The 12257-nt window shown below is 33.6% G+C and overlaps 2 protein-coding genes across 4 annotated transcripts in view; one reads left to right on the top strand and one right to left on the bottom strand.

Annotated features, from left to right (window-relative positions):
• Positions 1-161: 161 nt before the first annotated feature.
• rpa3 (replication protein A3) lies at positions 162-2188 on the bottom strand. The gene is given in 4 exon segments (NM_200227.1): positions 162-325; positions 427-535; positions 639-713; positions 2028-2188. Coding segments are annotated over 4 exon segments (366 nt in total). The 5' UTR covers positions 2127-2188; the 3' UTR covers positions 162-242.
• An 897-nt stretch (positions 2189-3085) lies between these two features.
• The window catches only part of umad1 (UBAP1-MVB12-associated (UMA) domain containing 1), a 32153-nt gene continuing 22981 nt past the window's right edge, over positions 3086-12257 (top strand). Inside the window, exons 1-2 of one of the 3 annotated variants that reach the window (XM_021467976.2) lie at positions 3086-3113; positions 3469-3556. In XM_021467976.2, coding sequence (XP_021323651.1) covers positions 3478-3556 — 79 coding nt within the window. In that variant the 5' untranslated portion in view covers positions 3086-3113; positions 3469-3477. Of the gene's footprint in view, positions 3557-12257 lie in introns of all 3 variants that reach the window. The other 2 variants (XM_005169996.5, NM_001128373.1) reach the window with 2 other exon arrangements.

The following is a 12257-nucleotide window of genomic DNA, read 5'->3' as shown; positions in this document are numbered from 1 at the left end:
CCCCCTGTTGAACATTTATAAATGCTTGAAACCACTTGAAGGCTAATAAATGGCGATGTAATTCATTTTATGTAATGCAGCAGTGTTTTTTATTTTCCAAATAATTTGAAAAATTGTATAATAGTTAAAATTTTCAAATAATAATAATAAACAAAACAAACTGTTTTCATTGTTTTATTTACAGAAACAGTAATATCCAATTATACAAAAACAAGGTAAAAAGGGAAATAAAAGACAGTTGTTTAACCACTCATTGACACTTCAAATGGGTAATGCTGAGGAAAATCATGAAGAACTTTCAGACCTTCATTGTACAGCTCCAAATCTGCAAAGCAAGAAAAAAGCTAAACATCCAGAAGCATTCAATAATAAAACCATTTTAATCTAAACTGTAATATAGCATCAGTATATAATAAAAAGCAATACCAAACGGGACTTTGTCTTCTCGATACTGAGTATACGAAGTAGCCATGATTGCTCCTTTGTTGGACACCGTTCCAATAATCTCCACAATCCCACTCAGCTCTTCGTCCAGCTAAATGGGTCCAGAGGGAAAATAAAAATATATTTTCAATATATTGAAGAAAAAAATAAAAAAAACGTTTACAGAGGTGAATCATACTGGACTGATCACTCACGGGTTCATTGAGCTCCACTGACGCTGACTTTCCTTCACCATCTACCAGTGTAAAAACCTTTCCTGATGGATGTACCTGTCAACACACAACAATGTTTACAGACTACACATAACTCACATCAGAATAAGCATGATCACTCAATGAGGAACAGTTCACCCAAAAATGTAATGTAAAGTCCTTTTTATTTAATGTCATGTCAGGAATCAAGGCTATTTCCATTTCAATAATAAATATACAATTAAAAACAACAAATAAATAAATACATAAATTAAATAAGATTTTGTTGTTGTGTTAATACAGGATAAAAATTCAACAATTTTTCTTGGTGTGATTTTTAATAATGTCCTTAAGAGTATTCATTTTAATAAAAAAGCCTTCTGGAATAGTTAAAAGCAGGACAGTCTAGTACAATGTGTTTTACAGTAGGGGGAATTGTGCAGTACAAACATTAAGTGGGGTCTTCGTCTTTAAGCAAAAATGAACGGGTTAATCTTGTATGTCTAATATGACATCTGTTAAAAATTCCTTGATCAAATCTAGTCTTATAATCTCTTAAAACTTTGTTTGAGATTTTGAGTTGTATTTTATACAGTTTATTATTTTCCAATGCATCCCACTCCTCTTGCCACTTATTTAAAATGTACCCAAAACCTAAAAAGTCATCCTTTGCTTATCCACAAGTGGTTCCAGACCTTAATGAGTTTTTCTTTTGAAGACTTAATAATATATTCTGAAGAATGTTGAATGAACATTAGCCACTGACACCTCTAACTTAGTAGAATGAAAACAATAACAACAACAACAACAATAATAATAGTAATAATAATACAGTGCAAGTTAATGGCTATAAGCTTCTGTCATTCCTCCAAGTACATTATTACGTTAAGAGAAAAAATCTACGTTAGGAATTGATTTGTAGAGAATGCAGTTCCTATCTTCAGTTCTGTATTGATAGAGGCTTACATGTTTGTAGTATTTTACATTTAGTATGAAGATAAGTCACATTTGAATAGATTGCCGTTGACAGAAAGAAGAGGAGCCGTTGTGTTTAGTAGTGTTATTTATATATTTATGTATTGTTAATTATTATATTTAGCAAATACAGTTATGGTTGTAAAATAATTGTGTAAAATTGTAAAAGGCTGCATTTCAAGGTGTAAAAACTGAAAATAAAATATTAACGCGTTAGAACTGGTGGATGGTGAGCAAATGACGTTATTTAAGTTCTATGATGGAGTTATGTGACTCGATACTACTCAAACACAAACTGCTACACGCTCATTGCTATCACTATGTAAAATCAGAAAGCTCAGTATTGAGTGCATGAGTATAAGGAAAGTTCATTAATAAAAAGCTAACGTTGGGTGTATAGCGCAAACAGGTTAATACCTTCTCCAAGCGTCCAACGAAGCAGACTGGTCGACTGATATACTGAGACAGCATCGACGTGTTGATCCGGGTTTTCGGAGACTCATAAACGCCTGTCATTGTGGATGTTTATGAAAAAACTACAGCTGAAAAAAACACGCAAAAAGACTAGACGCCAAGCAGTCGAGTCAAACACCAGAACCGCGGGAAAACTTAAGGCAAGTGACGTATTGCAGAATGACAACATTTCCGTTGCGTCAGGAAACAACGTTGAGAAACAAATAGCTGTGTAACTGTAGTTCCTTGTCAGAACTCTTTCTGGATTTTTTTTTTACAGATTTTTTTTTACAGCTGTGATGAACACAGAGCCAGGAGTTGGAAACAATGCCAAACAGCATATCTGTATATATATATATATATATATATATATATATATATATATATATATATATATATATATATATATATATATATATATATATATATATATATATATATATATATATATATATATATATATATATTGTATATATATATATATTGTATATATATATATATATATATATATATATATATATATATATATATATATATATATATATATATGTGTGTGTGTGTGTGTGTGTGTGTGTGTGTGTGTGTGTGTGTGTGTGTGTGTGTGTGTGTGTGTGTGTGTGTGTGTGTGTGTGTGTGTGTGAATAAAATGATATGTTAAATAATACTATATTGAATAATATTATATATTATTTTTATTTAATTATTATTATTATTATTATTTACGACTACTCCTACTTACTGTGTTTACTATGTTTTTTTTATTATATATAATTTATGTATGTATGTTCTTTTTTTAATGTAAACCTTCAAAATGCTTTGGCAATGCATTTGTAACAATTGTGATGCCAATAAAGCAATTATTAAATTAAGAAAGAGAGAGAAATGTGGTATTAAAATTTGTGTCTAGAAACCTAAAATATAATTGTTATTACATTACCTGTAACAAGTTTGAGAGGTACTATTTTTTTCTTCTAAAGCAATTTTCGGACTCTATTCGTTTGGTTTCCACACGGAGCTAAAAAGTTGACGGACACGACGTTGGAAGGATTGGTAAACAAAACTTCAGTCGAGTAGCGTTAACTCGATATTTACCTGAATCAAGCTGACATATTATTCACATGTGATTATTAGTAAGACAGCATTTAATTCAAATACGTTGTTGTATGGTTGTTTACAATATTTCAGCAAGAATGTTGTAACGTGATAGGAAGAGCAGCGCGTGACTGTTTCAAAACTAATGCTTGGTAACTTGCTCGACTCTTGAGTTGTCAAGGATAAACGAAACAAAAGCCAGGTTTCATTGACCTAACTCTGTTACTTTTATATAACCGCCTATAAATAGAAACTTACATCTGTTGCGCATCACGTGTGTTTTTGAGGAGTGATTCTGACTTTTTAATGACAGATAAACAAAATGTTTAAGTTTTTCGGATTCAAGAATGACGCTGCCAAAAAATCTTCTGAGAGAGAATCTGATGGATTTGTCATTATTGGTGAGTTATTTTATCATTTTATTTGACTACTCTCTGTTGTTTCATTTTTATTCTTTAAGTATTCTTTGTGTACTACAAAAGTGAAAACACTTAAATCATAGAGAAAATATGTCTGTATATCAAAACAACTACAGAAGGGTGTTTAAGGAAACCAAACAGGCCTATGCAAAGTACAGTTGAAGTCAGAATTATTATACCCCCTGTTTATTTTTTTCGTCTTTTTTTTTCAACAAGATTTTTTTCCAACATTTTTAAACGTTATAGTTTTAATAACTCATTTCTTTTATTATTATTTAGGAAATCAATTAACTAGTAAATCAGTCAGTCTACTGTCTACTGTGCCTGTCAGTAAAACTGTCTGTCAGTCAGTAAATGAAGTCTGTTTGTTTATCTTATCTGATATGATTTCAATCTCCTTTAAGATCTGGCAACATTTTTTTTTTTCATTCTTTATCTATCTACTCTGATTTGTGTAGGCTCATATATATATATATATATTAGGGAATACACACACACACACACACACACACACACACACACACACACACACACACACAGTTAAAGTGAGAAATATTAGCCCCCTTAATTATTAGCCCTCCTGTTTATTTTTTTCCATAATTTCTGTTTAATGTAGAGAAGATTTTTAACTAAATTCTAAACATAATAGTTTTATTAACTAATTTCTAAATATTTTATCTTTTGCCATGATGACAGTTAATAATATTTGACTAGATATTTTTCAAGACACTTCTATACAGCTTAAAGTGACATTTAAAGGCTTAACTAGGTTAATTAGGTTAACTAGGTTGGTTAGGGTAATTAGGCAAGCTATTGTATAACGATTGTTTGTTCTGTAGACTATCGAAAAATATATATAGTTTTAAGGGGCTAATCTTTTTAACCTTAAAATGGTTTTAGAAATTAAAAACTGCTTTTATTCTAGCTTAAATAAAACAAAAAGATTTTCTCCAGAAGAAAAAAATATTATCAGAAATAGTGTGAAAATGTCCTTGCTCTGTTAAACATAATTTGGGAAATATTTAAATAAGAAAAAAAAATCAAAGGTAAGCTAATAATTCTGATTTCAACTGTTTATGCAAAGTTATTTTATTTAATTGTATTTTAGAACACTGATAAACATGTAAGTGAATTTTGGTTTAGAGTCAAATATGGTAAAATGATTATTGATTCTATAAACCGATGATTTATTGTACTCTTATAAAATATATTAATTAAAAACTGACTGTTTGTGTTAAAAACATCTGCATTTACATTTATTACACAGCTTTTAAATTTGGAATCCAGATAGACATGATGTAACAAGGCAGGCTATTAAATACATTTTTAGTGCTCAAATCTATCATAATAAAAAGACTCAAATATATAACAATACAAATCACTTATTAAAGGGCACCTATTGTACCATTTTTTTTTGTCTCCAGAATGTGTCTGTAAAATTTCAGTTCAAAACACCCATGAGATTATTTATTATAGCTTTAACATTTTTTTGATTTTCTGCTTTGAACACTATGTCGCTGCTTTTGTGGGCTGTGTCCATTGTTCTCACGTGCCTGTCAGAGTTTGCCTCAATCTCCACCTCGGCTGCATCAAATAAATAGAGAAACGGTGACATACATGAAGGAAGCAGATCTCACGTAATGTTTGTGAGACATACGACAGTTAGAACATAACCAATGATTATTTGATGTATTTGTTGTGGAGTTAATTCAAGCCTTTCTGCGACTATGCGTCACACAAAATGTCGGTACAGACACACACACACACACACACACACACACACACACACAAAGCGGACACACACACGCAGCGTACGCGTTTAACTTTGCACTGTTTTTGAGACATGTTAATACACGGCTGTCAATCAATTTGATTGGCAGGGAAACCACAATCCTACATCACATTGCAGTGTGCCTCAAAAAGGGAGGGATTTGGATCCCATTTTTAAGTCAGGAAATTTAAAAAATCAAATCAGCTTTCAAAAGATGATTTTCATCATTGGTTCCCCTTTAAAACATATTAACACAGAGTTAAACCAGCACTCCACCAAGAATACTTTTATTTGCATTTTCTTTTTTTTCACAGACCTTTTTCTAATGTTTGTAGATAATTACTATGCAAGGTGATATTCTGATCACATTTTGCCCCAAGACATTCATAAAAGTTCGAAGCTACATCATTTTTAATAATTTATTTTCTATTCAATCATTAAGACATGTTTTTTCACAATGACTGGAAGTTAAAATGCTTTATTTTCAAGTGTGCATAATTATTAAGTAAATTACCTTTAATAGTTAAAATAGCCCAAAAACAAAATGTAATTAAAAAGCCAAAACTTAATAAATGCTCATTGAGAAACATGCAGTACTATTGAAATTGACAAGAAGTGCCCATTTTAGTAACTTGGCAACAAACAATCTTCTTCATTTTATCATCTTCTTTATTTAGTCCACAAATAAACAAATAACAGGTTGAGAATTACATGTGTAATTATGTTGAAAAATGTACCTCTACTCCTACCCTGAAATGTTGAGTGGAGGTCACTTTCGTATTTTTTATAATTTGACATTGTACTTTTGGAGACTCCGAGCAGGCTGCAGTTCTGGAAAATGGTGGCATTGGACTCTAAGAGTTCCTGACAATTTAAAGGGGACCTATTATGCCCCTTTTTACAAGATGTAAAATGTGTCTCTAGAGTGTGTATGTGAAGTTTCAACTTAAAATATCACATAAATAATGTTTTATAACACTTTGAAATTGACGCTTTTAGGCTTTGATTCGAATTGTGCCATTTCGGTGACTGTCACTTTTATTTCAAATGAGATTTTGCTCCCAGCTCACTTTTCAAAAGAGGGCGGAACTACAAATGCCTATGTGTCAGCATAGTGGCAGATTCAAAAACAATGTCCTATACTACTGAGGGTGATTTCATTACCGATGGGTGGGGCTTTTCCCCTCTGATGACATGTACAAAAGGAAAATGTCAATCAATGTGTTTCTGCAGACTGTGCAAATGTGATTAGAAAAAAACTAATTTAATACATTTTGTACTTTTTAGAGGCTGGTTATATTCACAGACCATTTTCAAAGTGTTTAAACCCCTTAAAAAGGGATTTTTGCATAATAGGTTAAATTCATACTTTAAATTCTTTTCAACATATTTTTCTTTGTCGTCTCGCTGCCCCAGTTTACATTTCCTGTCCAGTGTTTACACCAGTGGTCACCAAACTGCTCCTCGAGGGCCGATGTCCAGCAGATTTTAGCTCCAACCCTAATCAAAGACACCTGTCTTACTAGGTATACTAGTAACTAGTAAACATCCAGGCATGTGTGTTGAGGCAAGTTGGAACAAAACCCTGCAGGGACACCGGCCCTCCAGGACCGAGATTGGTGACCCCTGGTTTACACCTTAAATTAGCATTTTCTATTTTATTACCACTTTTGGGGCCATTTTACCTGTAAAAGGAATTAGGGCTACACAATATATTGGCTCAGCATCGATATCGCAATGTGATCATTTGCAAATTGCTATAGTCACATCGTGAGTATACGCAATGTTGAGTCAAGATTATAGTTTATTAAAGGGCACCTATCCTAAAAGGATTCAGACAAGAAATTGTACCATTTGTAAGAGCATTTTTTTTTTAAATTTGAATTCTGTATGATGAAGACTATGCAGTATTATTGTACATGTGATTATTCAATTACTGCTCCAGAATGTGGTTAGACTCCTCAGAAAACCATAAAACACTGTTGATTTCATTTGTATATTTTTCTCTATTGCATTTATCAATGATCAAAGGTTGTTTTTTTTTATATTTTATGCATGATTTATTTTCCTACAGAATCATCTTGTAATATTGAAGTCATCTGGTGAAATTGTATTGATATCACAATATATACCGCAGTACAATTAAATATTGAAACATTGTGCAGGCCTAAAAGGAAAAATACAAACATTTATCACATTCTTGTTCATAATTATACTTTGCCTTTTGCTGCATGCTAAATTAAAAAGTAGTTATTTAGATTTTTGTGGTTTGAAATTGGTACAGTGTAGCTGAAAGAAAAAATAGATTCAAAATACAATGTAACATAATAATCATGCACGCACTGTACAAATCAAGTATAATAATGGAAAATTAAAACTGAACTGAGCATTCAAACAGTGTTTCATAATGTTTAAATGCTGATTCACTGAGAAAGAGAAGAGAAAGGGTTTTAGTAAACTTTTCTATTATTTATATATTATATCAAATGGCTTTGGAAGACTCTCCTTATAATTAACTGCATTCTTACTGCCTACTGCACACAGTATTTTTGTGATCCTTTTTTTAAGAAATGCATGATTGTAAAGCAAGTTAAGAGTAAATAGGAACAGTTAAATCCTGATTGCTTTATGATGATTTACCTCAAGAGGGCAGTATATTTCCTTCCTTGCAGTGTGAAGACTGGCGTTGTCAATGGAAAAAGTTCTTTTCAAGCATTACTGTTTTCTTCTTAATATTTAGTAATAAGGACATAGATTTTAAGTTCTTTGTACCTCTATAGACGCCCATTCCCTGTACCTGGAGTGAAAACTGATGGCCAGGGGTCAGAGTTAGTCAAATGCCATGAATTAATATCCTTGAAAGTGGATACAATAATATTACACGCATTCTCCTTTGGTTGCGCTAGTCACAGCTATAATGTTTTATGTTTTCAGCTTGTCATGTTATCATATATTTGCACTTCTGGCAGACAGAAACCATTTAATCAGAATTAAAACTTTATTAGAGGGAATGTAGGTCAAAGGGAAAGCGGGATCCTACGCTTCATGAAGCTAAGGATATGTTGACTGAGGGCTTGAGCCAGATTTGAATAGCTCAAACCATGTGCCCATGTAGTTTGAGGAAATATTGGAAAGCAGGGATGGAAAATTACTGCTGAATAGTTGAGGATAGATGGATGTTTGGCAAACTATGCACTAATGGTTCTCCAGTTTTAGGCTAACCATGCTGTGTGAAACTTTTGAGGAATGAAAAGAGAAGTAAGCTCTGAGAAGGACTGCTTTTTAATTGAAGCCTAGTTTTTGATTATCATTTAATAAATTACCGTGTTTGTGTTGTTAGAAAGATGTTAGAAGCTACACTTCACAATAAGGTCTTGCTAGTTTGATCATGTTAGCTCAGCTCTGTGGACTTATATTAACTTTAAAAGAATAATTAATAATTGTTCAAATTTTGCATTTAGATGAATAATTAATGTATGTTTTAGATGTCAATTTCATAGTTTATTAAAATTATTGAAAAGTATTATTAAATTATTAAAAAATGAAAATTAGCTTTTTATTTGGTGTGATTCATTGAATAAATGAATAAAAGTCAACGGCTAGTGTAATATTACATATTCAGACGAAATAAAAATTATATATGTGGCTCCTTATGATATATTGAGGTCTTATGAAGGGAAACTGTGCTAGAAACCAAACTTCCTGTCACAGAATGACGTGCACAGTCACTTATAAGCTTTCACTTCATATTCATATAAGCAGTGTTTCAACTAAGTCTTTCTTACTAAATATTTATTGTTATCTTATTAAATCTTCTGTTTATAATGCATCACTATGGGGATTTCCTGCTCTCTTTGGCCTTCGGAAGAAATTTACTACTTATCACACAACCATGCTTTTCTGACAAGGTGTGCATAACCATTGTAGCTTTTTCTCAACCGTAAATTTCAATGGGGTGTACGCACATGGACTTTAAATTTTAGTCAGCCAGCCTCAAAGTGTAATGAATCGTCACCGAGATTGGGATCCATCGTGCAGTTTTTTATTATCACAGTAATCAAACAACGGCAGAGTAACAGAATCGTGGTCATAAAAGGCAAATGGTCAGGGCTGGCAGCAAGGGATCGTAGACGGTAAACAGGCAAGGTCACAACAGGAAAATCAAAGTAGTGTATAAACGCTCAGAAATGTCAACTAGTAACAAACAAGACTTCACAAGGAATGCAACAAACCAGTCTGCTTAAATAGATGGCGGGGTAATTTCAGCTGGGCCGGTAATCAAACAGACACGGGGTAGATGGGAAATGTAGTGAGGGAACTTTCAGTTAATAATGAGGTGATGGTGCCCTCTGCTGGTTAGAGGAGGGAATCACGGAGTTTGTCTCTGTGACACAGGGCTTTCCATCATAACATTGCCACGTTTACGGTCTGATTTCTTTAAAAATCTGTGATCTTCACTGCCTGATTGATATATAATATAAAGTGAGTCTCAGACCGGACAAGAAGCACTGCGTTTCATTCCATTTTCCCCCTACAGGCCTTTAAAATATGACCTTTTATTTTACCCCAGTATTTTCAATAGAGTTTCTTCACTAGCCTGCTGAACCTGACGGTGCTATAGCAGTTACACGATCTTTCATCTTGTTTTATGACTAAATGAATGCTTAGATCTATTTACCTGAATGTATTGTAATTACATTACAACACTGACGCTGTAAAAGGAACCTTATGAAGTTGAAAATAGTTATGTGTTCACCGGAAGTTTATCATTGGCTGAAAAACAGTAGCGTTGCATATACTGTAGCAAATTTATTGCCCTGTCATAGAGTCCACTGTCTAGGATAAGCACAAGTCATTTTAAAGAACAAGACAACACAAATGTCTATCCACATTCATGTTGATTCATGCACATTCATGCACTTAGGCCTGTTTGCTAAGTCTGAGTTTTAAAAATAAATATTTTCTTTTGATTTCTGGGTGAACGATCTCTTTTAATAATGCTAACAATAGAAACAGTATTGTAAATTCCCCCCACCACACCACACTACAACCTCGAAACATTATGCAATTGTGAGTGTGCCTAACACAGGTGAGTGGGCTTGACAAACCACCTGAAGAAAACTCATTGTTTCATCTCTCTGTCAATTTAATAGACACTTGCACCAGTTTTGTATGTTTGCACCAGAGTGAGTGGGCTTGACAAACCACCTGTAGAAACACTCCCCCTCCTAACTCTAGCACTTTATTCTCTTAACACCAACAGTTTCTTTATGTAATTAGCACTTGTTGTGTGTAATGCCTCTTCTTACAGAATCCCTGAATGTCTTCTTAATTATGAGACCCTTTAGACAAAATAAAATGTTAAATGTTTTAGAAAGACTAAAGAAATAGCTTTTGCTTTCATAATCACTTTACAGGCTGTGTTTGTTTCTGGGTTAAATTAAACACCAATTATAAACCATTTTTAGAAAGGTGCAGTTTTAATTATAAACTGTTTATAAATAGATCAAACTACTTTTATCAGGTTCATTTTGAAAATGCATTACTCAATGTCTATTTCAAATTTGAAACCTTTTATTCACACTTCATCATGGGTTTAAGCAGCTTGGCAAGTGGAGCACAAACAGTGTGTGATGTAACATTGTGTAATTAAACCGGTCCAGAGTGCAGCTTGCTTCATGTGACCCAGTCTTAGTACTATACTGTAGAACTATAGAAGAACTCAACCTAGTAATGACCCATGAACTATATGGAAATCCTTTGGTTCAGCTGAATGTAGATGAAATGGCTTTGTCAAGCTGACAGGCAGAAAATACTTGTCAACCCTATTTTAGTCAATTTCCTAATTTTGTTCTGTTTATTTATGTATTGGTTATGAACAAGAATAAAGGCCTGTTCGCACCATGGATGCTAACAATAAAGATGCAGCATAAGGCCCCATCCACATGGAGATGTGTTTTGCTGTGTAGTGTATTAAAAAAAGGTATCATATAGGCAATTAATCCAGATGGAACCTGCATTAGGGGAGTGAAATGGTAAACTGTGTTTTTTAAACCAGGTCCCAGAGTGGATAACTCTAAAAATGATGTGCTGACCCCAGTCAGACACGGCATGTTACAGTGACGACAACAATGATGGACAACATGCTTGTGTTTGTGCTGCAGAAGATACTGAGCTTAATAGCTCTACTAAAAAGCATTTGGCATATTAACCAACCGGGGCGAGGCAGTGGCACAGTAGGTAGTGCTGTGTCGCCTTACAGCAAGAAGGTCGCTGGTTCGAACCTCGGCTCAGTTGACGTTTCTGTGTGGAGTTTGCATGTTCTCCCTCCCTTCGCGTGGGTTTCCTCCGGGTGCTCCGGTTTCCCCCACAGTCCAAAGACATGCGGTACAGGTGATTTGGGTAGGCTAAATTGTCTGTAGTGTGTGTGTGTGTGTGTGTGTGTGTGTGTGTGTGTGTGTGTGTGTGTGTGTGTGTGTGTGTGTGTGTGTGTGTGTGGATGTTTCCCAGAGATGGGTCGCGCTGGAAGGGCATCCGCTGCGTAAAAACTTGCTGGATAAGTTGGCGGTTCATTCCGCTGTGGCGACCCCAGATTAATAAAGGGACTAAGCCGACAAGAAAATGAATGAATGAATATTAACCAACCTTGTTGATTTATAATCTACATAATTTTTAGTCAGTTTCAGTAGCTTTGTACGCAGATATTTTTTCAAATGTTTTGACTTGTAGATTTAGTCTATTTTTAGGTTTGAAGCTACAAACAAACTACATAATGAGTTTCTGATTAATAAGGAGTTTCTGATTAAACAAAGAACCATGATTTGTGTGTCCGTGTGTGTGTGTGTACTTGTTTTTGTGACATATTAGGACACAAATCTGTATAATGACATTGGTATAACACAGGTAATAAAA

Source organism: Danio rerio, chromosome 19 (assembly GCF_049306965.1).
Source record: "Danio rerio strain Tuebingen ecotype United States chromosome 19, GRCz12tu, whole genome shotgun sequence".
NCBI lineage: Eukaryota > Metazoa > Chordata > Actinopteri > Cypriniformes > Danionidae > Danio > Danio rerio.
Note: the sequence above shows the minus strand (reverse complement) of the source record. Positions and strands in the feature narration are given on the sequence as shown.